We start from the raw sequence: 26,006 nt of genomic DNA on the forward strand, positions 1-26,006 counted from the left end.
TTGCGCCTCTGTTCTTACTCCTAAGCTGTCTCGCAGCTCCAAATCGGCGTGGATGAGTCGTATCGCCTCCAAATCCCGGATCCCGACGATGCTACTGCCGCATTGCTCACGGTAAATCCCAGCGCTGCTCCTTCTTGATGGAAATTTGATTGTTCTTTCGTGGGATTCTCCTCTTTCAGGCAGAGACTGTGTATGGAGCCCTACACGGATTGGAGGTAATGTACGGACATTGATAGTCTCTGGAGTGAAATTTTCGTGTTCTTGGTGCTCTCTCAGACGTTTAGCCAGATCTGCGCGTTCAATTTCACGACGAAGATGACGGAAGTGCGATACATCCCAGTGGACATCGTCGATCGGCCGAGATTTGAGTATCGAGGTCTCTTGATTGGTACGATGATTAGCTTTCTTCGTGTGTCTGTCTCTTCACTCATTGTAAGCTTTTCTTTTTTATCACAGACACTTCGAGGCACTATGAGCCCCTCAAGATTGTCCGGAGCGTCATTGATTCCATGGCCTACGCCAAGCTGGTGAATACTTAAAACTTTCATCATACTGTTGGTGTTGACGGATTTTTTTACGTGTTTCTAGAATGTTTTGCACTGGCATATTGTCGACACCCAATCGTTTCCTTTGGAGATTCCTTCCTTTCCTAAGCTTTGGAATGGAGCGTATACCGGAGCCGAGCGCTACACTCTAGAAGATGCCAAGGGTATTGTCGAGTAAGTCCACAATTTTTGTCCCTTTCACGTGCCAAACAAATTTTGGAATTTCGGATTGTCAGATACGCGAGGCTAAGAGGAATCAATGTGATGCCAGAGCTTGATGTTCCCGGTCATGCTGCATCCTGGTCTGATTCTCTTTTGCGTTATCAATAAGATAGATTGCTTCAATTGTGCCGGATCAACAGGGGCGTAGGCTATCCGGAACTGTGGCCCTCCGGGAACTGTACGCAACCTTTGGATGTAAGCAGTGAGTTCACTTTTGAGGTCATCGAAGGGATCATTTCGGGCAAGTAGTGATAAACTTCCGGAGGCAGCAAAGCATTGACTCTGTTTTCCTGTAGATTTTGCAAAGACCTTTCCTTTCAAATTCATGCACCTTGGTGGTGACGAAGTCGATACAAGTAAGCCACAGAAATACTTCCAAGTTTCTCATGTTTGATGTTTAGCCTGCTGGAAGAAGACGCGACATATAGCCAGATGGTATGTAGTCAAGTTTCGGGATCAAGTTTCGGCTTATTCTAACATGCAGGCTTGCACATAACAATTTCACCGCCAAGCAAGGCTACGAATACTTTGTTCTACGCGCGCAAAAGATTGCCCTGAAGTACGGGCTTACTCCCGTGAATTGGTAAATTCTAAAAGACTTTCTGAACTTTATAAAGCTGACAATAACAATGCCAATGCAGGGAAGAGACTTTTAATAACTTTGGTAGCAAACTCAATAACGAGACGATCATTCACAACTGGTCTAAGCTTTATCCTTACGTTTTCTTAGGATACTCACATTCCTGGAACTTACTTTTCAGGATAGGACCTGGTCTGGCGCCACTCGTTGTAGGAGCAGGTTTCAAGTGCATCGTGAGTGATCAAGACGTGTGGTATCTGGATCATCTCGACGTACCATGGCAAAGCTTTTACAAGAACGAGCCACTCACAAACATAACGGGAGAGCATGAGCAGAGTTTGATAATTGGAGGAGAAGTTTGCATGTGGGGCGAAACTGTGGATCCAAGCGACATACATCAAACAATCTGGCCTCGAGCGGCAGCTGCAGCCGGTGAGTCCGGGTCTCGGCCGTGTTTCTCACTCACATTTGAGCTTTTCTAGAACGCTTGTGGTCTCCGAGGAGCTTCACGGACCAGGGAACTTCGCAAGTCCATTCGAGGCTCAAAACTTTCAGGTGTTTGCTACAACAGCGAGGGATCCCTGCAGCTCCAGTAGATGAGCTTGGGCGGGTGTCTCCGCCGTATCCAGGTTCTTGTTACGACCAGTAAAGTATCGCAGAATTTTTATGTAGCGTGTTAATTTACTTGCTTCTCAACAATCTCAGTGTGTACATTGCAGCTTTCAATGGTTATTATAAGAAGTATGCGCAAGCAGGAGATACGCTCCAGAGTTTCCTGGCTCGAGCTTGACAGCCTCGTCCACAACTTGGTTGGCTCGATGCAAATCCCCGTGAGTCCGACAGGCGCCCAGAACACTTGTCCATCCCACTGCCCCCAGCAGCTTGGACGTTTTCATCACGAGCTCCTCGGCGTCCCGCAGCCGTCCAGCTCGTCCCAGCAGATCAATCACGCAGACGTAGTGCTCCTCCCGCGGCTCGACTCCAAAGTCCTCGGTCATCGACACAAAGTAGCTCCAGGCCTCGTCCACCATCCCTGCGTGAGCACACGAGGAGAGAATGCTGATATACGTCACCTCGTCAGGCTCCAGGCCCTGGAGTGCCATCATCCAGTACAGCTCTCTGGCCCCGACTCGAGCTCCACTGCGGGTGTGAGCGGCGATGATGGCGGTCCAGGACACCAGGTCCTTGATCGGCATCCTCGCGAAGACGTCTCGAGCTCGATCGAGGCTACCCAACTTTGCAAACATGTTGATGATCCCGGTTCCAAGGACGAGGCCGAGCTCATAGCCACTGGCGACTATTCGCTCGTAGAGCTTCCTCCCGGCAGCTCCTAGCGACGGCGACTCGGTACATGCCTCGAGCAGAGCCACGAAGGTGCGATGGTTTGGCAGCGAGCAGCCTTCTACGTTCATCCGGTAGAAGATCTCGAGAGCTTCCTCGTAGAGCCTGTGCTGGATGCAAGCACCGATGATGGCGTTCCAGGCAGCGACGTCCTTGTCAACGATCCTGGCAAAGGCAGACTTGGCATTCGCGAGATCTCCGCAGTTGCTGTAGAAGTCGACGAGAGCAGTGCCGATCACAGCAGTAGCTTCCAGCCGAGGAGGGATGATCCGGTGGATAGCCCTTCCATCATCCGACCACTTCTTCGTGGAGCAGGCATTGAGAACGCTGGCAAAGATGACTTCGTCCGGCTGGAGAGTGGGATCCTTCTCCTCTAGCAGCGACCGAAACAGCGCCAGCGCTCTCTCGGGACGGCCTTGCTGGGCATTCGCCGCGATGATGAACATCCACGACTTCAAGTCCCTGGAAGCCATAGCCGCGAAGAACTCTCCAGCTTCGTCCAAGCTCCGGCACTTGATATACATGGTGAGCACGGTGTTCATCAGGACCAGCGATCTGTCCAAGCCCAAGTTGACGATCTCGGAGTGGATCTCCCGGCCGCGCTCCAGCCACCGCATCGTGGAGCAAGCACTGAGCACGCTCAAGAAGGTAACTTCGTTTGGCTTGGATCCCTCTCTCATCATCCTCCTGTACAGATCAAATGCCTCCTCGGCATGCCCGTGCTGGGCATACGCTGCGATGAGAGCGCTCCAGGTGACCACCGTCTTGGCAGTCATGGATTCGAAGACTTTGGTGGCCAGATCGAAGAGCCCGCGTTTGCCATACATGTTGACGAGCGCGGTGGCCAGACCCATGTCGGTTTCCAGCCCGGTTCCAGCGAGCCTCGCGTGGATCGCTGTTCCTTTCTCGATCCAGCCGAGCGCCGAGCAAGCCCCGATCGCGGTCGTGAAGCTCACGGCGTTAGGCGCTGGATCGCTGGGCATCTGGTCGAAGAGATCGATGGCTTCGCGCTGGAGTCCCGCGAGAACGTACGCCCGGAGCATCGAGTTGAAGGAAGCGACGCTCTTGAGCCTGGACGGGATGGCCAGGAACGCTCGCCGGGCCTCGGCGATGGAGCCGGATCTTCCATACATGTGAACGATCGCGTTGCCGAGATTGGCGAGATGGTGATCGAAGCCGCAAGAGACGATCCTGTTGTGGAGGATCCTCCCCCTTTTGAGATCCCCTGATGATCCACAGGCGACGATGAGGTTCAAGAATGTGATCGCGTTGGGCCGCTCGCCAAGGCAATCCATTCTCCACAGCGCCTGGATCGCCTCCCTGGAATCCCCGGCCTGGGCAAATGCCGCGATGAGCAGCGTCCACGAGTAGACGTTCTTGCACGCGATGGCGTCGAAGACGTGCCTGGCGTTGCTAATGGACCCACACTTGGAATACGTCTCCACGAGGAGATTGCCGAGATAGGTGCTGATGCCCAGGCCACGGTTCCTGGCGAGAATGCAAGCGTGTACCTTCCTGGCCCGCGGGAGCGACCGATCTCGCGAGCACTGCCGGAGGAGCGCCGCCAAGGCATCGTCGCTGTGGGATCTCTGGAGCTGCCGCTCGAAGTCTAGATCCAAATCCCCTATTTCTTGGATCCTCTCTCACCAAAAACCCTAATCTTCTTCTCTGTTAAGGTAGTGTTGAAATTCAAAATTTTGGCGGCATTAAAGCACCTGCAAGCAAAGAAATAAGAATGTTTCTAATATTATTTTTCTTTGTATGTTGAGTTCCTGTTAGCTAAATTGCTGAAGCTAAATTGTTTTTTCTAGTCTTGGGTCCTACTATAAATGAAGAAAGCAACTCTTTGACTTTTTCTCCACAATCAAGTAATAAGAACTTTTAAAGTTGCAATTTCTAAATCATTCACAAGCTAAAATAATAAGCCTAAAACTTTAAACTAATAAAATGGTATTATTACCCAGTAAAAGTCAATGCATTTGATTGTCACAGCACACAATCATTACCACTTTGTCGTTTCAATTTTTCTGTATAAAGATTGTTTAATTAATCTTTATTTACAGTCATGTTGAATGGACTTTTAAAGAGTTAATAAAAGTTATTAGTCACATTTTTTATTATGTTCCATAACATTTTCTATAATCAAAAAGTGCACACACAGTATATATCTTAACTACATAATTTCTTTGATTGTTTAAAATGCTTTGGAAATTATTGTTTACTTACTAAGTCAGCAATGGAGGCATTAGAGTAAATTTATACAATTTTTTAACAAAATCATACACAACCCATCAAAAATCAATTGAAACAAATGCATATCCTAATTTTTTTCATTTGTATATTGAATTATAAGTAAAAGACATATTAAAAATATATATAAAAACCAAGAAGAGCATTATTTTAAAGCTAAACTAACTAGTTTAGATTTGCTAAACAAAAGGAATCATATGAACCATAATTGCCCAGAAAAGAAGGATCTGCCGAAGAGCTAGGATTGATTGCTATAAAAACATTCCTTATCCATACTAGAAACTGGACTGGGGGAAGAAGGCAATAGCAACAACAATCCACCATGGCACCCATCAATTTTGGAAGAACGAGGAGAAGAGTAGCACTTCAGCTTTTGCCTCCTTAGTTCCTTGAGAAAACTGAGCTCTCTACTTATGGCAGGCTGTCTTCCAATGTTTAGCGGACAGTCCATCACTCTATGAGTTGATTCAAAACAAATGTGTGAGTTGGCGGGATTGTCACTCCCACTGCCCTTATCAATATGAGTTTATAAACTATAATTTATAAACAAATTCGAAATGAATAAGAAGTATAGAAAATAAGGGTAAGATTCTTGCTGAAATTAATTTAAGATTGACAAGTCAATGCTATGGTCACTGGGTAACACCATTCTGTGAAGATTGTGCTCACCAGTATGCATCCATCCGGCGAGAAATGAATCCCCCGACTGGATGTATTGGAACCATAATATACTCACTCAGGAAGAGGATGCACCTGACAAGGCTATGTATGAGAAGTGGGACCTGTTTGCAAATTGCTCACAAAGTTCTTGGCAATTGTTGCCAAGAACAATGCCTTCATCTGCGGATGCTCGCTTAGATGGTTACTCACAGCTGTGCAACGATCCAACTCCACAACTACGATCTTGTAGGCCTAGATCAGCGGCCTCTCTCTTTGAGCACAAAACTTGCCGCCTACATCCGTGCCAGGGACGTTGTCAGGGCAAAAGGAACTTTCGATGCAATGCCAGAGAGGGATCTTGTTTCATGGAACTCGATGATTGCCGTATTTGCCAAAAACGGGCATCTAGTAGAGGCGGCAGAGCTCTTTCAGTCCATGCCTGGGTGGAACTCGATCTCTTGGAACTCGATGCTGAGTGGGTATTTGCGCAACAACGAGTTCCTGATGGCTAAAGAGGTTTTTAATGCGATGCCAAATCCTAATCTTTTCTCGTGGACTGCAATGCTTACAGCATTTGCCAGGAACGGGCTTCCAGAAGATGCTTTGGAGATCTTTGAGACCATGCCGGTTTGGAGCATCATCTCCTGGAATGCAGTGCTAGATGCGTTTTCTCGAGCTGGAAAGCTGGAGAAATCGAGGATAATCTTTGGCGCCATGCCAGAGCACGATGCCGTTTCCTCCACTGCTATGCTCGTTGTATATGCCCAGCAAGGGCATCTTGCCATCTCGAGAGAGATCTTTGCGAAGAGAATGCCGCACAAGGATCTCATTTGCTGGAACGCGATGCTCTCGGCTCTGGCAGATCACGGTCATGTGGAAGAGGCCAAGGCACTATTTGATGCCATGCCGGAGCGATCCATCTCGTCCTGGAACGCTCTAATCTCGTGCTACTCTCAGAATGGCCACTTCCAGGAATCCCAGCGCACTTTCGATCGAATGCCGGAGAGGGATGCGATCTCCTGGAACGCGATGGTGATCGCTTTCGCACAGCACGGGCAGCTCCAAGAATCGCGACGCACCTTCGATTCCATGCCAGAGCGCGGCCTCGCGAGTTACAACGCGATGCTCGCCTCTTATGCCCAACACGGGGATCTGGAGCGGGCCAGAGAGATCTTTTCATCCATGAAGCTCTGCAACCTCTTGTCGTGGAACATCATGCTTGCAGCGCACGCACAGTCCGGAGGCTCGATTGAAGGAGCAAAGAAGATCTTCGATAGCATGCCATAGCGTGATCAGATTTCCTGGAATTCGATGCTCTTGGTCAGTGTGGAAGCACTTAAGTGTTCTGCTGATTTGGAAGATCTTGAGAGACTCTTCTTCACTCTAATGCCGCTTCACGATCTCGTGTCATGTAATCTGATGATCACGGGATTCGCAAAGACCAAAAATATTGAGAGAGCAAAGCACGTATTTGATGAAACCCCGGAGAAGAATTTTCTAGCTTGGAACACAATGCTTTCCGCATATGCCGAAACTGGGCAGTTTGATCAAGCTGAGTCAATGTTCTACATGATGCCATTCAGGAGCTTGGCTTCTTCTAGCATGATGTTATCCGTTCTAGCAAGTACAAAAAGGCTTAAATGTGCGGAGATTCTCTTTAGCGAGATTCCATATCGGGACACTTCCTCTTGGAACTCGATGATTTCTGCCTACGCCCAGAACGGACATCTCAAAAGAGCTCGCAAAGTTTTTAATGCTATGCCTCACTTAAGCTCGGTCTCATGGAGCTCCATGATGGTGGCATATACCCGCTCTGGGCATCCTGAAGATGCTCTTGATCTCTTTCGAGATTTGGAACTCCAAGGGTATGTTCCTGACGAGGCATGTTTCTTGTGTGCTCTTATTGGATCCAGTCATACTGGGGACTTATCTTCTGGGTGGAGGCTCTTTTGTGCAATCAGTAGCGACCACAGCATGAAACCCAACAAGGATCACTATGGCTGTATGATTGACATGCTGGGAAGAGGAGCCCACTCGGTCGATGCCACAGAGCTTCTAAAGCAAATGCCTTTTGTCCCTGATTTACGAGAAGTGGTCTCGTCTCTGTTGCTGGGCGTGGGCTGTGGGATCGTTTGTGTTTCTTGCCAACATTCACTTTCAGGCCATGTTTCTCTGTTAACTATATTTGAATGGTTATAAGTATGTTTTAGAAGCTTAGTATAATGAAGGTTTTATTTGAGCATTTTAGTGAATTCAGTGACCTTGTCTGGGCTTTGAGTGGATTTCTTGATCGCTTCCACGCACAGGGTACCAGTTCTCATAGTCTAGTAGAAATTATTCCATTCGAAATGAATTCTGCGGAATTCAGCCAACCCATGCTATAGCGCCTGCCAAAAGATCAGAAAACTTGTTGCGACTTTTATAGATAGATAGAAAGATGTTTACACCCGGGGAGCATACGTAGAATTCCCCAGTCTCTCAACCGTGAAGGCAAATGATGTAAATTGTGTTTGCTATGGCCATCACTAGACCGTGTCAAGGCTTTATGGAAGTCTACAAAGCATCATATCAATTGCTTTCCCATCACCATCATGTATATAAATAATATGATGGTGTCTGGAGTGTCATGCTATGTCGATTTCCTTGAAATCTACAACAAGTTCTCTACCAAGCTCTGGGATCGTCTACATGGGAGAGAAAACTAATGGATGCCAGTCTGGAGGAGGTGAAAGTTTCTTATGAATTTCTTCGGGAACATGGAACAACTCCGGCACTAAGTCTGAAACAGGGAGTAGTTTGGATGAGCAGAGAGCAAATGGAGGAAGTATCTGGAGACCGATGAAACAAAGAGCCATAACAGGAATGACAATGTTTCTTCTCATGCAGATGGGGGAGAATAAAATGCTTGAAAAATATTTTTAAATATGTCATCACTTACATTCTATCTTTCAATTGCTTTCCCACCATATTATGGAGCGTTGACACCGATTACATTTTCTTCAGATTAATTAGAAATGTAGCACAGCAAATTAATTTTGTATATAAATATATTTAGATTAAAAATATTAGTGTATAGTCATAAAAAATAAAATAAAAAACACAATTATCTAGAACAATAATATAATATAACATTAAAAAATATTTTAAAATTAATTTCTAATTTAATAAAATAAAAACTTTATATTATATATTTTTAATTACATTTATTTAGTAATAGTTAAATATTTTATTACCACATATAATATCTCATAGGTATACTCCATTCATTTGGATATAATGCCTGTCTATGAGTCATAAAAATTGCATATGAAAATATATACCATTCGATGTTAGGTTGTCCTCCATAATCAGAATTACCTGCCTTATATACTGTAAAAGTAGTATTTTTCATATTTTCTAATTTTGCAGTGCACCAAAATTCCGTTGTTCCAAACCATTTCTCATTAAATTCAAATGGCATTCCTTGACGATCATTAAGATTTTTTATACCCATATCATCATCTGCTGATGCACAATGTAATTCTAATTTTGAACCCACTCTATTGAAAACATTTACAGCTATTTTACCATTAGAAGTAAAAAATAATATTAATAATACTATTAATGTTAAATTCATTGTAAGTGATTATATTACTATGTAGTTATACTCTAAAATATGGTTATATATGATTAAAAAACATAAACATAAAAATATGAAAGGAATTAGTTACATTTTATGTTTCGAATATGAAAGGAATTAGTTACATTTTATGTTTCGAATATTTTATGTGATTCATAATAAGCAATGCTGCAATAGCAACGATCAAAATGGACAAATTTTATAAATAATAATAAAAAATATTATTGATAATGTCAAAAAGTAGATCATTTTAAATTTATAATTTATAAAAATGACTTCCTTTTCAACATTATTTTTTGTTTTCTTAAGAAAATCTGTAGAGGACTAGGGTGGTAGTGGACATACCTAGAATATCCTTGGATATTCTTGGATATTCTACCATGTAACGGTTGCTATTCATTTAGATTAATATTGTATTTATAATTTATAAACTTTTCTAAGAACTTCTTATTCCTACTATCTGTGAGGGCCAAGTGTACGGCTACGATCTCGAGCTTGAGTTGCAGTCGTTGTGGGTGGTGCCGAGTCAAGCTTTTGCCATCATTATTGGTATGGATTGGTTGCAGCGCAATCATGCCAAGTGTGCCTTTGAGGCTTTTCTCCCTTGTCTCATACTTCCTTATATTTCATCCATTCCTCTCACTTCCATACCTCTTCGTCCCTCTACTTCTACATCTGTTTCTATTACTTTTGTTTCCCCACTATTTCCTCCTATGTTTCTATCTTGTTTTGCTCTTCCCTTTTCCGATCCCTCCAAAGATCTTTGTGTTGCAGCTGTTGACCGGCTCATGAAGGAGTATTCTGATCTCTTTGAATTTGACCTATCGTTTGGGGCCAAGATTGCCACACGTCATCCGATTCCAACCGGGGATGCTCGTCCCATCAAGGTTTCGGTTCGTCATCGGTCACCCAAGGAGATCAAGATTTTACGTGTAAACGTCAAAGAGATGTTGGAGAAGGGTGTTATTCAGAAGTCGCGGAGTCCTTGGGTATGTGAACCTCATCTTATGACGAAGTCTGATGGGAGTATTCGTTTCTGCATCGACTATCGTCCGTTAAATGAAGTGACGATCCCAGATGTGTACCCTCTTCCTCACACGGCTGATCTTTTGGATCGTCTAGGGCAAAGTCGTTGGTTCACCAAGCTCGATCTTGCTTCTCGGTACTGGCAAGTACCAATGGCCGAAGAAGATATTCCTAAGACTGCTTTTCGTACACCATTTGGTTTGTGCGAGTTCTTGGTGATGCTGTTTAGTCTGAACAATGCTCCAGCAACTTTCCAGCGAATGATGAACGAGGTTCTTTGTGATATGCTAGAGGTGACTGCTGACTTCATTAATGATGTCTTGATTCACTCGGAGGGGACGTGGGAGGAGCACATTCGTGATGTGTGTAAAGTGTTGGATCGGCTACGGGACGTTGGTTTAAAGCTGAAGCGGTCGAAGTGCGTATTTGGGTCCAAAGACACAACTTATCTTGGGTACCATATTTCTCGTGAAGGTTTGCAAGTTGATCCTGACAAACTTGTAGCCGTTCTAAAGTTCCCTACTCCGAAGTGTGTGAATGATGTGTAGCGTGTAAGCGACTAAATTTTTCCATTCTACTTTAGTCACTTAACCACACCTCCAACCACTTGGAGGAGTCTCATTCACAACCTCCATAAGTCCAATCCAGGACTTGGGACTTGCTAGCCCCGAGAATGGCATCCATGCCACTCAACATTTGCACTTGGTCCAAGTGCTCCACGTGTCCGATCCCATGACCGACACTCAAAGGTACCACCGACATAGCAGCTCGTTACGCTAAGGCCATGCCCAATCACCTTTGCCACACTGGTAGTCCACTACCACTTGCATCACCGTCTTGGCTCTCCAAGACTAGGCAAACCATCCGTGAGTGGTCATCTCAGATCCACTCCTTAGCATCCTTAGGATGCCCACCGACAAGGGGAATAGCCTTCCCCAATATCCCTCTGTCAGTTCCCACTAAGTCCCTTTCTGCCCCTGGCCGTGTTTGCCAACACTGCCACTAGATCGAGACCCACAGGCCCGACCACTAAGTCCCACGGTCCTCTGGGACTTCCTCACCACACGACTGTGTCCTTGGTCACTACCTCAGAGGACTATTCCTCTTCCTTTCCACAGTCTGGGCCTTCGGGACAACATTTCGGAACACCGTGGCCTTACGCGAGCCACCTGGGTACTCTCCTCGCCTTTCGCCTTTAGGTGCTCTAGCCATGGGCTTAGAGCGAGGTTCCGTTGAGCCACGACAGGTGTCCAAGTAGGTAGTGCCACCCACACTTGGACTGGGAGCATCGGCCAGTCGATCTCCCGGGGGAACTAGAGCCGGCTCTTGAACACTTCACCAAGCTACCCCACTTGTCCGTCTGTGTTCACTCTAGTCTTGGACTTCCCAGTGGGCAGCTCCTCACCCAACACTGGGTCCGGCCTTCCTGGGCCAAACTGGCCTTTCCTGGCCAAACTGGCTCCACTGCAGTCCTCCCCCTACTATACTTTTGGAGCTCACCAAACCCCCCAGGGTCTGGGAGACGAACGCTTTGGGCTTTCACCCTCTCAGGCTCCGGACTCGGCCTCGGACTCGGACTCGGACTCGGACTCAGATTCGGACTCGGACTCGGGCTCGGGCTCAGTCTCGGCCTTGGCCTCGGTCTCGGTCTCGGTCCCGATCTCGGTCTCGGTCTCGGTCTCGGTCTCGGTCCCGGTCTCGGTCTCGACTTCGGACTCCATCTCGGACTCCATCTCGGACTCCATCTCGGACTCCATCTCGGACTCCATCTCGGGTCCATCTCGGGTCCATCTCGGACTCCATCTCGGACTCCATCTCGGGTCCATCTCGGACTCCATCTTGGACTCCATTTCGGGTCCATCTCGGACTCCATCTCGGACTCCATTTCGGGTCCATCTCGGGTCCACCTCGGACTCCATCTCGGACTCCATCTCGGACTCCATCTCGGGTCCATCTCGGGTCCATCTCGGACTCCACTTCGGACTCCATCTCGGACTCCATCTCGGGTCCATCTCGGACTCCACTTCGGACTCCAACTCGGGTCCATCTCGGACTCCACTTCGGACTCCAACTCGGGTCCATCTCGGACTCCACTTCGGACTCCAACTCGGGTCCATCTCGGACTCCACTTCGGACTCCAACTCGGGTCCATCTCGGACTCCACTTCGGACTCCAACTCGGGTCCATCTCGGACTCCACTTCGGACTCCAACTCGAGTCCATCTTGGACACTCCCACGTGTCATGTGTTGGTCCTTTTGGGTCCCTTTTTGGAGCCTCGCCTTTTGCTCGCTTCGTGCTCGTTCCTCGAGCACTTCGTTGGGAGTTCCACTCCCACTCTTGACTTTTCAAGTCGGAGCTTTTGGTCCAAACGTGTTACGCTCGTTTGGCTCTCGCTTCGGCCACTACCATGTGGCGCCCTTCTGGCTCCACTTTGGGGCCTAGGGATTTTGTGTCTCACAACTCCACCACCCATAGACGAAGTTCGATGTCCTCATCGAACGGTAAACCATTTTTTAAAGTAACACTCACATGTGTTACCATTTCCATCCTTGGCACCTAGCCAATATTTGTCAATGGTTTGACATTGAAGGCTCACCATGCCTTCTCCATATTCGTCAATGGTTTGACATTGAAGGCTCACCATGCCTTTTCCATATGCCTCAATGGTTTGACACCAAAGGCTCACCATGCCTTGCCTATCCTCTAAGGAGGGTAGTCTCTCCAACTTAGAGACTGATTGGACCACATATAGTGGTTCTCTCCTTTTATTGGTTTAGTTCTCGCTAAACTTCTTAGAGACCCTTCTCTAAGTCAATCCCGCTACTCCTTCTCGAGTAGTCTCAATTTCCATCTATTGAACGTTTGCACCTTGGAACTTTTACTCTTTTGACTTTTTGGAAGTCAATTTCCTAGGTGTCTCCAACACCTTGCATTGCACAGATTGTGCAACTCCACTTCCCCATCCTAGGAAGTTCTCTACTCGAGGGCACCATCATCCTCTCTTCTATTTCGTGCCAAAGTTCCAGTTATCATACTTTGTGCTAGGGCTGTTCATGGCCCTATCATTTGGCTACCTTACCGCTCCCTCCCTTGGAGCTTCCACTTTCGCCAAATCGGAGCATTTCGGAATCCCTCCTTGGAAACACACTTCCTTTCCCGCAACTTGTTAGTGTCCAACACATTAGTGTTCCTCGCCTAACTTTGTCACTTGGATTCCTTCCAAGGGATTCCATGGCCCTATCTTGGCCACTCATCTTTTGCTCCTATCCGTTGATTGTTGCACTAAGCAACATCGAATCTCTACCTCCCTTCTTGAGGTATTGTTTCGGTTCCATAGCAAAGACTCTTCTTTGCCAAGTCCGGAGGATGTTCACCCCTAGTATGTCTCTTTAGCATCTTCTGCTATGGGCTCTATCCACGGCCCAACTTCGTGACCCTCCCATGGGTCTTTTATAGAGACTACTTTCCTCGGACTCACTATGCCATCGCACGGACATAGTTTATTTCCCTTAGGTGCTCTTCCCACTTGGTCATCACGACCAAGCCACACCACCTTAAACAGTTCAATTTCAACATTTTGAACCAGGAACTTCGTTCCTTAGCCAACCAAGGACCTTGTCCTTATCTGGCCATAAGATCACCTAGTGATCTCACCTTGGCACCTTAACAGAGTTGCCAAGAGGTACTTGGTCTTCTAGACCTCCAAGTTGTTGACTATAACCCCGGGGGCATCCCCCACACTTGGCGGTGCACCCAAGCCAGCCCTTACGGCCAAGGGTTCATAGCAACTGAGATTAGGTGTCCCCATCTCACTCACCACGACCTTGGTGCCACTTGCACCAAAGCGTTCAAGTTAGATATGCTAAGCTTTCACACTAAGCAATCTAACCGTGCATCACGACTCCGAGGCATCCCTCGCTTGGCGGTGTGCCCAAACCAGTCTCCCCACTGAGAGTCCATGACCACCGAAATATGAGTGTCCTCATATTCCAAACCATCACCACGCCCTAGTGATTTGGGACTCGAACCCAAGCACTAGAGGGTCGGGACTCGAACCCAACCTCCGTATATGCATCTACGGACGGCATCACACAAGATGCCTGGCGTGACTCCCCACGCCGGTGCACCAACTTATTTTTAAAGCGCGCTACAGATCACAGCTTAGGAATCTAATTCCTCCACACTGCCAAGTCCTCTCACTTGACATGTCTGTGATCATGCATGGACTCCTCCATGCTCGGCCCCATGGCCCACCCTTTTTGGAGTTATCACCTTCAACTAGGGTATTTGTTCCCCCGACGTGCCAATCTCGCTTGGCAAGTCCTCCGACCACTGTAACATGGTTCCTGCATAAGCGTGAAAGTCCTTGACCATCGACTTTCGTTCAAAGCCCTCTCTTTGAACACTCGGGAACTACTTCCCTAACCTTGATAGCCTTGCCTCATGGTAAGCTTCAAGACCACGCTTCTGCTGCGCCACTCTGATTTCACGCGTTCCATGAACCATTTACACTTGGCCTTTCTAGGTACTAAGCTACCTAGAATTGTCTTTGGGAACCTTAAAAGAACTCTGTCCCTCAGCTTGCTAAGGCCTCCCTTTTTGCAAGCCTTCCAATTGCCACATAGTCTAACATGGACAATTCCATATTTTAGACTTTACATGGCATCACGGTTGCTAGCGGCAACACCCTCGAGCCCCCACTTGATTCTCCACTCCCAGCTGGCATAACCAACCTTGGTTATGCCCTTTGATTCCTATGGTTCGGTTTTATCCCCTTACTTCTTGCTTTTTGGCTTCACACCTTTCCTTTGGTCATTCTCCTCCAGACCAGGAGGATAGCTTTGCACTTTCTATCATGCTTTAGCAAGTATTCTTAGGGATGAACCTACCCAATAGCGTAGGGAGTGGTTCCTCAATCCGGGTATGCTCACCTTATAATCCCACACACTGGGATTACATTGTTGCTTATGGGCCTTTACATGCCCATCACTAGCCTTGCCAAAATTCCATTTTTGGCTTTGTCCAACTCGGGTAGACAGTCCTCTCCTGTCTCCGCAACCTTGGACATTTGGATAGCACCTTCTATCCATCATTCGCTAGGGACTTAGTCCCTTGGGCTTTATCCATTGCCCTCGCGACATCAAACACCACCTTCTGGTGTTCTAGAGTGTTCGGGTGTCCCAATGATGGCTTTCTTGACAATGAGTATTTCCTTTTATGACATTGACTTACTATATCGCAACACAAGCAACTTATCCCCCGTAAGGGTATATCCAACTTCCTTATGCTATTAAGAAGTCTTGGGTAGCTACCTTCTACCCATTTAACCAGTTATTTTGCACCTCTTGCTTAGTTGCCTCATAGTTGTCAAGTCCTACAACTCATTGCTTGGTGCTTTCACACCTCCATCATTATCTGGGTCACCACACTCCAACTGCATGCTCTGCAGCTTAGGCTATGCTATTCCCATTTCCATTGGGATTCCTTTGGCAAGGGGTTCTCATGAACCCACCAACATAGCCTCAAGGTATCACACCTTGGCACATTTGGTGTCTCCACACCATCGGCTCCACGAGCCTACCTCTATGACATTTCCCTTTCGTGTCTAAGTCTTTGCCAAGACCAACACCGCTCTTTCTCATGCCAACCATCCGTTAGCATTGCACCATAGAGGTCACACACAACTTTATGTCGAAGTTGTTTTCTTCTGGGAACACCTTTCCCATAACTTTAGCATGGCACATTTTGCCATCGATGAGATACCCTCTGTTCTCATCCTTGGATCCTATGATCCCCCCCCATCCTTTGTGGGGTACAACACACCTCAGTCCAAATGCTTCCATCAGTCCTTTTAGGACCATCCGTTGACTCTACTTGAGTCATCCAGCAGTTTTGGACTTGGTTAATCCACAGACCCGTAAGGTCCTACTTGTGAGGCACTAGCTCACTGGAATACACTTCTTGCATTCCTGTCCTACTCAAAAGGACTATTTTCACAAGTGTTACTCCGACACTTGATTTTGTTCTCTGGGGGCAACCTTTGCCCCTTAGGACTACTTGTCCATATGATGAGAACACCAACTCATCCACTTAATACACCCCCAACTCCTTGGGTTGTTCCAGCATTTATTAGAGGTAGCCCCGGCTACCTTTTCAAGGACTTGAGTCCTCTTCCGTATTTGACCTCCCACGGTCATTACTTCTGGTCTCACATTCATGAGCACCAACCTCAACTATATGAGGAAAATCTTGTGACTCCTTTATTGCTTTGGAGTCTTTATCTTTCCCGTGATCCCAACTGTAGTTGTTTACCACAACTACATTAGCCAGTTTGCTAAGTCAAACGCTCCTCTGGATCACATCCTCAACTCTTTGAGGAAAACCATATACTGTTCCCAAGATCCCAAAGTCGTTCCATTATTGGCCCTTTTCTATCCACCACCTCGTCTACAAGTTCACACATGAACTGTAATGGAGAGCCATGTCTTCCCGACTTGCTACTCCTCAAGGATAGGCCCAATCCTCGGACCTTCCGATGCCAACACTAGTGGTGATATACTTGAGCACCAATAAAAGTCGGACTAAGGAACAGCTCCGATACCAAATTGTAAGCGACTAAATTTTTCCATTCTACTTTAGTCACTTAACCACACCTCCAACCACTTGGAGGAGTCTCATTCACAACCTCCATAAGTCCAATCCAGGACTTGGGACTTGCTAGCCCCGAGAATGGCATCCATGCCACTCAACATTTGCACTTGGTCCAAGTGCTCCACGTGTCCGATCCCATGACCGACACTCAAAGGTACCACCGACATAGCAGCTCGTTACGCTAAGGCCATGCCCAATCACCTTTGCCACACTGGTAGTCCACTACCACTTGCATCACCGTCTTGGCTCTCCAAGACTAGGCAAACCATCCGTGAGTGGTCATCTCAGATCCACTCCTTAGCATCCTTAGGATGCCCACCGACAAGGGGAATAGCCTTCCCCAATATCCCTCTGTCAGTTCCCACTAAGTCCCTTTCTGCCCCTGGCCGTGTTTGCCAACACTGCCACTAGATCGAGACCCACAGGCCCGACCACTAAGTCCCACGGTCCTCTGGGACTTCCTCACCACACGACTGTGTCCTTGGTCACTACCTCAGAGGACTATTCCTCTTCCTTTCCACAGTCTGGGCCTTCGGGACAACATTTCGGAACACCGTGGCCTTACGCAAGCCACCTGGGTACTCTCCTCGCCTTTCGCCTTTAGGTGCTCTAGCCATGGGCTTAGAGCGAGGTTCCGTTGAGCCACGACAGGTGTCCAAGTAGGTAGTGCCACCCACACTTGGACTGGGAGCATCGGCCAGTCGATCTCCCGGGGGAACTAGAGCCAGCTCTTGAACACTTCACCAAGCTACCCCACTTGTCCGTCTGTGTTCACTCTAGTCTTGGACTTCCCAGTGGGCAGCTCCTCACCCAACACTGGGTCCGGCCTTCCTGGGCCAAACTGGCCTTTCCTGGCCAAACTGGCTCCACTGCAGTCCTCCCCCTACTATACTTTTGGAGCTCACCAAACCCCCCAGGGTCTGGGAGACGAACGCTTTGGGCTTTCACCCTCTCAGGCTCCGGACTCGGCCTCGGACTCGGACTCGGACTCGGACTCAGATTCGGACTCGGACTCGGGCTCGGGCTCAGTCTCGGCCTTGGCCTCGGTCTCGGTCTCGGTCCCGATCTCGGTCTCGGTCTCGGTCTCGGTCTCGGTCCCGGTCTCGGTCTCGACTTCGGACTCCATCTCGGACTCCATCTCGGACTCCATCTCGGACTCCATCTCGGGTCCATCTCGGGTCCATCTCGGACTCCACTTCGGACTCCATCTCGGACTCCATCTCGGGTCCATCTCGGACTCCACTTCGGACTCCAACTCGGGTCCATCTCGGACTCCACTTCGGACTCCAACTCGGGTCCATCTCGGACTCCACTTCGGACTCCAACTCGGGTCCATCTCGGACTCCACTTCGGACTCCAACTCGGGTCCATCTCGGACTCCACTTCGGACTCCAACTCGGGTCCATCTCGGACTCCACTTCGGACTCCAACTCGAGTCCATCTTGGACACTCCCACGTGTCATGTGTTGGTCCTTTTGGGTCCCTTTTTGGAGCCTCGCCTTTTGCTCGCTTCGTGCTCGTTCCTTGAGCACTTCGTTGGGAGTTCCACTCCCACTCTTGACTTTTCAAGTCGGAGCTTTTGGTCCAAACGTGTTACGCTCGTTTGGCTCTCGCTTCGGCCACTACCATGTGGCGCCCTTCTGGCTCCACTTTGGGGCCTAGGGATTTTGTGTCTCACATAGCGCTTCTTGGGCAAGGTGCAATATCTCGGTCGTTTTGTGGATCATCTTTTTGATCGCACTGCACCGTTGCGAGCATTGCTGAAGTCATCAACATCATCTTTCATCTGGTCTTCAAATTGTGAGCAAGCGTTTGTGAATCTCAAAGAGCTATTAACGACTCCTTTGGTTTTGGCATATCTGATTACACTTGACTTTTTATTTTGCGTGTAGATGCTTCTGATATTGGTCTTGGAGGTGTGTTGATGCAAGAAAGCCCGAGTGTGCCTGGTCAGCGTCATCCCATTGCATATATAAGTCATACGTTACAACCAGTAGAAGTGAACTACTCCACGATAGAGAAGGAGTGTTTAGCAGCAGTTTGGGGTTTCGAGAAACTTCATGCATATCTACATGGTTCTCGGACGTTACTTGAAGGTGACCATGCTGCCATTACTTCATTATTGAAGTGGAAGAACCTGGTTGGTCGTACTACTTGGTGGGCTTTGAAGCTTCAGATATATAATTTTGATGTTGTTCATCGCCCAGAGAGTTCTATGGCTGATGCTGATGCCCTTTCTTGAGCTCCTCTTCCTTCTTCGCTCTCTTCTCATGTTTCTGATGAGCCTATTGTTCCAGCATCTATGGATTTTCTAGACGAGGATTCTGTGCCGTCGGCGGTGGCTGTACTTGACGTTCAGTGTCCACAAGGCGCAGAGCAAGATCTACCTTCTCTTGATGAGGTTCGTGAGGCTCAAAAGATTGAGCCATGGATTCGAAGACTTTGAGATGCATTTGAGAATCTTGCATCACTTGCTGATGACTTGCTTTTTCGGCATTTACATTCTCAATATCATCTTGAAGATGGCCTTCTTTATTTTGTGGGGACGGATCTTGATGATCCTTCACAGCTAGTGGTGCCTTCTATCTTTATTCCGCGGTTTCTCCATGCCTACCATGATTCTCCTGTTCTAGGTGGGCATCTGGGACATCATCGTGTGACCGAGAAGCTGCATAGGTCTTTCTATTGGCCGGAAATGCAACATGATGTTATCCGATATGTGTGTAGCTGCATTTGGTGCCAAGCTCGTAATACTCCCCCTTGTGCTGGGGAAGGACGGTTAAAGTCAATTGCAGTTTCTCGTCCGTTTGAGTTGGTGGCATTTGATCTTATGGGACCTTTTCCACGGTCGACTGCTGGCAATGAGTATGTTATTATTTCTTCTGACTACTTGACTCGTTGGGTGGAAATTGGTGCTCTTGCTAGCGCCTCTGCAACTGCTGTTGGATACTTCCTCCTCAATTGAGTGGTGTTCCAGCATTTTTGTCTAGAGTGGATTCTTTCGGATAATGGTCTTGTATTTATGGCTGAGGTATTTCATGTTTTGACATCTTGGTTGGGGATACGCCACACTTTTACGAGTGCTTATCATCCACAATCAGACGGTCTAGTGGAACGGCTCGTTCAGACATTCAAAGGGATGATTGCGAAGTATGTGAACTTTCAGCATTCGGATTGGGATGGTTATTTGCTGTCTCTTCGGTATGCCTATGTCACAGGGGTGTAGAGTTTTGTTGGTGTATAAACTTCTATATGGTCATAATCCAATATTACCAACGGAGCTAGGTCTACCTTCGCGATTGCCACGAGCTCCTGATGCTAGGTCATGGAATCAATATTTAACGAGCATTCTTCCACTTGTCCGAGCAGAGTCTGTTGAACATTTAGGCCGCGTACAAATGGGACAACAACGGCGCTACAACTCCCATCATTGTCCACCTGTAGAGTACAAAGTGGATGATTTGGTGTTAGTCCGTTTTCCCCATCTTACAGTACGTGGTTTATCTATAAGGGGCTCCTTGCGTAGTGGAAAGGACTGTATCGGGTGTTGCGGCAAGTTGGACTGCAAGTTTATGAGGTTTAGCATGACATCCAGCAGGCCGATCCTCCGGAGATTGTGCATGTGCAGCGGTTGAAACGCTTCATACAAAGGGATCAGGAGCAGTTAATACCATCTATAGATCCGCCGATGCCTCCTTCTGACATTCCTCCAGATCCCGGCCCATCTACAAGAGAACCTTGATGGCCTTCCATTATTCTGAGAGGAGGGGATGATGTGAGGGCCAAGTGTACAGCTACGATGCCGTTGTGAGACACAAAATCCCTAGGCCCCAAAGTGGAGCTGGAAAGGGTGCCATGTGGTAGTGGCCGAAGCGAAAGCCAAACGAGCATAACACGTTTGGACTAAAAGTTCCGACTTGGAAGGTCGAGAGTGGGAGTGGAACTCCCAACAAAGTGCTCGAGGAGCAAGCACGAGGCAACCAATAAGCAAGGCTCCAAAAAGGGACCCAAAAAGGACCAACACATGACATATGGAAGTGTCCGAGATGAAGTCCGAGGCGGACCCGAGTTGGAGTCCAAGATGGACCCGAAGTGGAGTCCGAGATGGACCCAAAGTGGAGTCCGAGATGGACCCGAAGTGGAGTCCGAGATGGACCCGAAGTGGAGTCCGAAGTGGAGTCTGATATGGAGTCCGAGATGGACCCGAAGTGGAGTCCGATATGGAGTCCGAGATGGAGTCTGAGATGGACCTGAGATGGACCCGAGATGGAGTTCGAGATGGACCCGAGATGGAGTCCGAGATGGAGTCCAAGATGGAACCGAGACCGGGACCGAGACCGAGACCGAGACCGAGTCCGAGTCCGAATCCGGGACCGAGACCGAGTCTGAGTCCGAGTTCGAGTCCGAGTCCGAATACTAATACAGGGGGCTGCGGGGGATTCCAAAAGTATAGTAGGGAGAGTGTGGGGGTTGGAGCCCAGTGGAGCCAGTTTGGCCAGGAAAGGCCAGTTTGGGCCAGGAAGGCCAGACCCAGTGTTGGGTGATGAGCTGACCACTGGGAAGTCCAAGACTAGAGTGAACACAGACCGACAAACGGGGTAGCTTGGTGAAGTGTTCAAGAGCCGGCTCTAGTTCCCCCGGGAGATCAACTGGCCGATGCTCCCAGTCCAAGTGTGGGTGGCACTACCTACTTGGATACCAGGCGTGGCTCAACGGAACCTCGCTCTAAGCCCATGGCTAGAGCACCCAAGGGTGGAAGGCGGGGAGAGTACCCAGGTGGCTCGCGTAAGGCCACGGTGTTCCGAAATGTTGTCCCAAAGGCCCAGATTGTGGAAAGGAAGAGGAGCAGTCCTTTGGGGTAGTGACCAAGGACACAGTCGTGTGGTGAGGAAGTCCCAGAGGACCATGGGACTTAGTGGTCGGGCCTGTGGGCCTCGATCCAGTGGCAGTGTTGGCGAACACGGCCATGGACGAAAAGGGACTTAGTGGGGATTGGAACGAAGATATTGGGGAAGGCTAATCCCCATGTCGGTGGGCATCCTAAGGATGCTAAGGAGTGGATTTGGGATGATCACTCATGGATGGATGGCCCAGTCTTTGAGTGACGGGACTGGGATGCAGGTGGTGTCAGACCATCGTTGTGACCAAGGTCAATGGGCATGGCCTTAGTGTAACAAGCTGATATGTTGGTGGTACCTTGGGGTGTCGGTCATGGGATCGAACACGTGGAGCACTTGGACCAAGTGCACGAAGTTGAGTGGTGGGGATGCCATTCTCGGGGCTAGTAAGCCCAAGTCGAAAATAGGACTTATGGAGGTTGTGAGTGAGACTCCTCCAAGTGGTCGGAGGTGCAGTTAAGTGACTAAAGTAAAATGGAAAATTTAGTCGCTTACAATTTGGTATCAGAGTTGTTCCTTAGTCCGACTTTTATTGGTGCTCAAGTATATCACCATTGATATTGGCATTGGAAGGTCCTAGGAGTGGGCTTATCCTTGAGGAGTAGCATGCCGAGAGGACATGGCTCTCCACTCAAGTTCATGCGTGACTTGGGCGCGATGTGGTGGATAGAAAAGGGGCCGGTAAGGGAACGACTTTGGGATCTTGGGAACAGTATATGGTTTTTCTCAAAGAGTTGAGGATGTGATCCAGATGAGCGTTTGACTCAGTAAATGGCCAATGTAGTTGTGGTAAACAACTAAAGTTGGGATCACAGGAAAGATAAAGACTCCAAAGCAATAAGGGAGTCACAAGATTATCCTCATATAGTTGAGATTGGTGCTCATGAATATGAGACCAGAAGTAATGACCGTGGGAGGTCAAATACGGAAGAGGACTCAAGTCCTTGAAATGTTAGCCGGGGCTACCTTTAATAAATGCTGGAACAACCCAAGGAGTTGGGGGGTGTACTTAGAGATGAGTTGGTATTCTCATCACATGGACAAGTAGTCCTAAGGGGTAGAGGTTGCCCCAGAGAACAAAAACAAGTGTCAGAGTAACACTTGTGAAAATAGTCCTTCTGAGTAGGACAGGAATGTAGGAAGTGTATTCCAGTGAGCTAGTGCCTCACAAGTGGGACCTTACGGGTCTGTGGATTAACCAAGTCCAAAACTGCTAGATGACTTAAGTAGAGTCAAGGAATGGTCCTAAAAGGACTGATGGAAGCATTTGGACTGAGATGTGTTGTACCCTACGAAGGATGGGGGGGGGGGGGGGGGGGGATCATAGGATCCAAGGATGAGAACAGAGGGTATCTCATCGATGGCAAAATGTGCCATGCTAAAGTCGTGGGAAAAGTGTTCCCAAAAAGAAAACAACTTTGACACAAAATTGTGTGTGACCTTTATAGTGCAGTGCTAACAAATGGTTGGCATGAGAAAGAGCGGTATTGGTCTTGGCAGAGACTTAGACACAAAGAAGAAGTGTCATAGAGGTAGGCTCGTGAAGCCGATGGTGTGGAGACACCAAATGTGCCAAGGGGTGATACCTTGAGGCTATGTTGGTGGGTTCATGAGAACCCCTTGCCAAAGGAATCCCAATGGAAATGGGAATGGCATAGCCTAAGCAGCAGAGCATGCAGTTGGAGTGTGGTGACCCAGATAATGATGGAGGTGTGGAAGCACCAGCAATGAGTTGTAGGACTTGACAACTATGAGGCAATTAAGCAAGAGGTGCAAGATAATTGGTTAAATGGGTAGAAGGTAGCTACCCAAGACTTCTTAATGGCATAAGGAAGTTAGATATACCCTTATGGGGAATAAGTTGCTTATGTTGCGATATAGTAAGTCAATGTCATAAAAGGAAAATACTCATTGTCAAGGAAGCCATCATTGGGACACCCGAACACTCTAGAACACTAGGAGGTGGTGTTTGATGTCGCGAGGGTAATAAATAAAGCCCAAGGGACTAAGTCCCTAGCGAATGATGGATAGAAGGTGCTATCCAAATGTCCAAAGGTGGCGGAGACAGGAGAAGACTGTCTACTCGAATTGGACAAAGCCAAAAATGGAATTTTGGCAAGGCTAGTGATGGGCATGTAAAGGCCTGTAAGGAACAACATATTCTCGTTGTGTGGGATTATAGGGTGAGCATGCCTGGATTGAGGAACCACTCCCTAGGCTATCGGGTAGGTTCATCCCTAAGAATACTTGCTAAGGCATGATAGAAAGTGCAAAGCTATCCTCCTGGTCTAGAGGAGAATGACCGAAGGAAAGGTGTGAAGCCAAAAGCAAGAAATAAGGGGATAGAACTGAACCATAGGAATCGAAGGGCATAACCAAGGTTGGTTATGCCAACTGGGAGTGGAGAATCAAGTGGGGGCTCGAGGGTGTTGCCACTAGCAACCGTGATACCATGGAGAGTCTAAAATATGGAATTGTCTATGTTAGATTATATGGTAATTGGAAAGCTTGCAAAAAGGGAGGCCTTAGCAAGCTAAGGGACAAAGTTCCTTCAAGGTTCCCAAAGATGATTCTAGATAGCTTAGTACCTAGAAAGGCCAAGCGTAAATGGTTCAAGGAACGCGCGAAATCAGAGTGGCGCAGCAGAAGCGTGGTCTTGAAGCTTGCCATGAGGCAAGGCTATCAAGGTTAGGGAAGTAGTTCCCGAGTGTTCAAAGAGAGGGCTTTGAACGAAAGTCGATGACCAAGGGCTTTCATGCTTGTGCAAGAACCATGTTACAGTGGTCGGAGGATTTGCCAAAGCAAGATTGGCAAGTCAGGGGAACAAATACCCTAGTTGAAGGAGTCCATGCATGATCACAGACTTGTCAAGTGAGAGGACTTGGCAGTGTGGAGGAACTAGGTTCCTAAGTTGTGATCTATGGCGTGCTTTGAGTATAAGTTGGTGCACCGGCGTAGGGAGTCACGCCAGGCATCCTGGGTGATGCTGTCCGTAGATGCATATACGGAGGTTGGGTTCAAGTCCCGACCCTCTAGTGCTTGGGTTCGAGTCCCAACTCATTAGGGAGTGGTGATGGTTTGGAATATGAGGACACTCATTTTTTGGTGGTCATGGACTCTTAGTGTGGAGACTGGCTTGGGCACACCGCCAAGCGAGGGATGCCTCGGAGTCGTGATGCACGGTTAGATTGCTTAGTATGGCTCAGCATATCTAACTTGAACACTTTGGTGCAAGTGGCACCAAGGACGTGGTGAATGAGATGGGGACACCCAGTCTCAGTTGCTATGGACCCTTGGCCGGAAGGGCTAGCTTGGGCGCACCGCCAAGTGTGGGGGATGCCCCCGGGGTCGTAGTTAACAAGTTCAAGGTCTGGAAGACCTAGTACCTATTGGCAAACCTGTTAAGGTGCCGAGGTGAGATCACTAGGTGATCTTGTGGCTAAATAAGGACAAGGTCCTTGTTTGGGCTAAGGAATAAGGTTCCTAGTTCAAAATGTTGATTTGAATTATTGATGATGGTGTGGCTTGGTCAAGGTGACCAAGTGGGAAAAGCACCTTAGGGAAATGAGCTATGTCATTGCGATGGCATAGTGTGTCCAAGGAAAGTAGTCTCTAAAGAGACCCATGGGAGGGTTACAAAGTTGGGCCGTGGATAGAGCCCACAGCAGAAGATGCTAAAGAGACTTACTAGGGGTGAACACCCTAGTCTTGGCAAAGCAGAGCCTTTGCTATGGAATCAAAAGAATACCTCAAGGAGGGAGGTAGAGATTCAGTGTTGCTTGGTGCAACAATCAACGGATAGGAGCAAAAGATGAGTGGCCAAGATAGGGCCGTGGAATCCCTTGGAAGGAATCCAAGTGGCAAAGTTAGGCGAAGAACACTAATGTGTTGGACGCTAACAAATTGCGGGAAAGGAAGTGTGTTTCCAAGGATGGATTCCGAATTGCTCCGATTTGGCGAAAGGGGAAGTTCCAAGGGAGGGAGCGGTAAGGTAGCCAAATGATAGGGCCATGGACAACCCTAGCACAAAGTATGATAACTGAAACTTTGGCACGAAATAGAAGAGAGGATGATGGTGCCCTCGAGTAGAGAACTTCCTAGGATGGGAAGTGGAGTTGCACAAAAGGTGCAAGGCAAGGTGTCAGAGACACCTAGGAAATTGACTTCAAGAAGTCAAAATTCAAAGTTCCAAAGTGTAAAGGTTATATCAATG

General features: G+C 48.0%; 3 protein-coding genes across 3 annotated transcripts in view; 2 read left to right on the forward strand and 1 right to left on the reverse strand.

Moving 5' to 3' along the window:
- LOC9662374 (beta-hexosaminidase 3) overlaps window positions 1-2,058 on the forward strand; it is a 2,641-nt gene extending 583 nt beyond the window's left edge. The window contains exons 2-14 of the mRNA XM_024687868.1: window positions 26-111; window positions 180-215; window positions 277-388; window positions 457-527; window positions 589-719; window positions 782-847; window positions 908-1,008; window positions 1,064-1,123; window positions 1,169-1,202; window positions 1,252-1,350; window positions 1,409-1,468; window positions 1,529-1,779; window positions 1,830-2,058. Coding sequence (XP_024543636.1) covers window positions 26-111; window positions 180-215; window positions 277-388; window positions 457-527; window positions 589-719; window positions 782-847; window positions 908-1,008; window positions 1,064-1,123; window positions 1,169-1,202; window positions 1,252-1,350; window positions 1,409-1,468; window positions 1,529-1,779; window positions 1,830-1,996 — 1,274 coding nt within the window. The 3' untranslated portion in view covers window positions 1,997-2,058. The remainder of the gene's footprint in view (window positions 1-25; window positions 112-179; window positions 216-276; window positions 389-456; window positions 528-588; window positions 720-781; window positions 848-907; window positions 1,009-1,063; window positions 1,124-1,168; window positions 1,203-1,251; window positions 1,351-1,408; window positions 1,469-1,528; window positions 1,780-1,829) is intronic.
- An 11-nt stretch (window positions 2,059-2,069) lies between these two features.
- On the reverse strand, window positions 2,070-3,821 carry LOC9662057 (pentatricopeptide repeat-containing protein At2g33680). Its single transcript, XM_002982902.2, has one exon. The coding sequence runs from the start codon at window positions 3,819-3,821 to the stop codon at window positions 2,070-2,072; it is 1,752 nt and encodes a 583-aa protein (XP_002982948.2).
- Window positions 3,822-5,796: 1,975 nt separating this feature from the next.
- LOC112350887 (pentatricopeptide repeat-containing protein At4g02750-like) lies at window positions 5,797-7,982 on the forward strand. Its single transcript, XM_024687869.1, has 4 exons — window positions 5,797-6,486; window positions 6,649-6,833; window positions 6,924-7,728; window positions 7,905-7,982. Exons 1-4 carry the CDS (start codon window positions 5,797-5,799, stop codon window positions 7,980-7,982), a joined length of 1,758 nt encoding a protein of 585 aa, XP_024543637.1.
- The last annotated feature ends 18,024 nt before the right edge of the window (window positions 7,983-26,006 follow it).

This window comes from Selaginella moellendorffii, unplaced genomic scaffold (assembly GCF_000143415.4).
Source record: "Selaginella moellendorffii unplaced genomic scaffold, v1.0 SELMOscaffold_55, whole genome shotgun sequence".
Classification (NCBI taxonomy): Eukaryota; Viridiplantae; Streptophyta; class Lycopodiopsida; order Selaginellales; family Selaginellaceae; genus Selaginella; species Selaginella moellendorffii.

What these genes read in the sequence shown, in the direction of transcription:
- LOC9662057 (XM_002982902.2), bottom strand. Translation starts at nt 3,821, where the DNA reads ATGTATGGAAGATCCGGCTCCATCGCCGAGGCCCGGCGAGCGTTCCTG.
- LOC112350887 (XM_024687869.1), top strand. Translation starts at nt 5,797, where the DNA reads ATGGTTACTCACAGCTGTGCAACGATCCAACTCCACAACTACGATCTT. An exon ending in GTCATGTGGAAGAGGCCAAG is followed by an intron (nt 6,487 to 6,648) that starts GCACTATTTGAT and finishes GCTTTCGCACAG; the next exon opens with CACGGGCAGCTCCAAGAATC. An exon ending in TGGGCGTGGGCTGTGGGATC is followed by an intron (nt 7,729 to 7,904) that starts GTTTGTGTTTCT and finishes TTCCACGCACAG; the next exon opens with GGTACCAGTTCTCATAGTCT.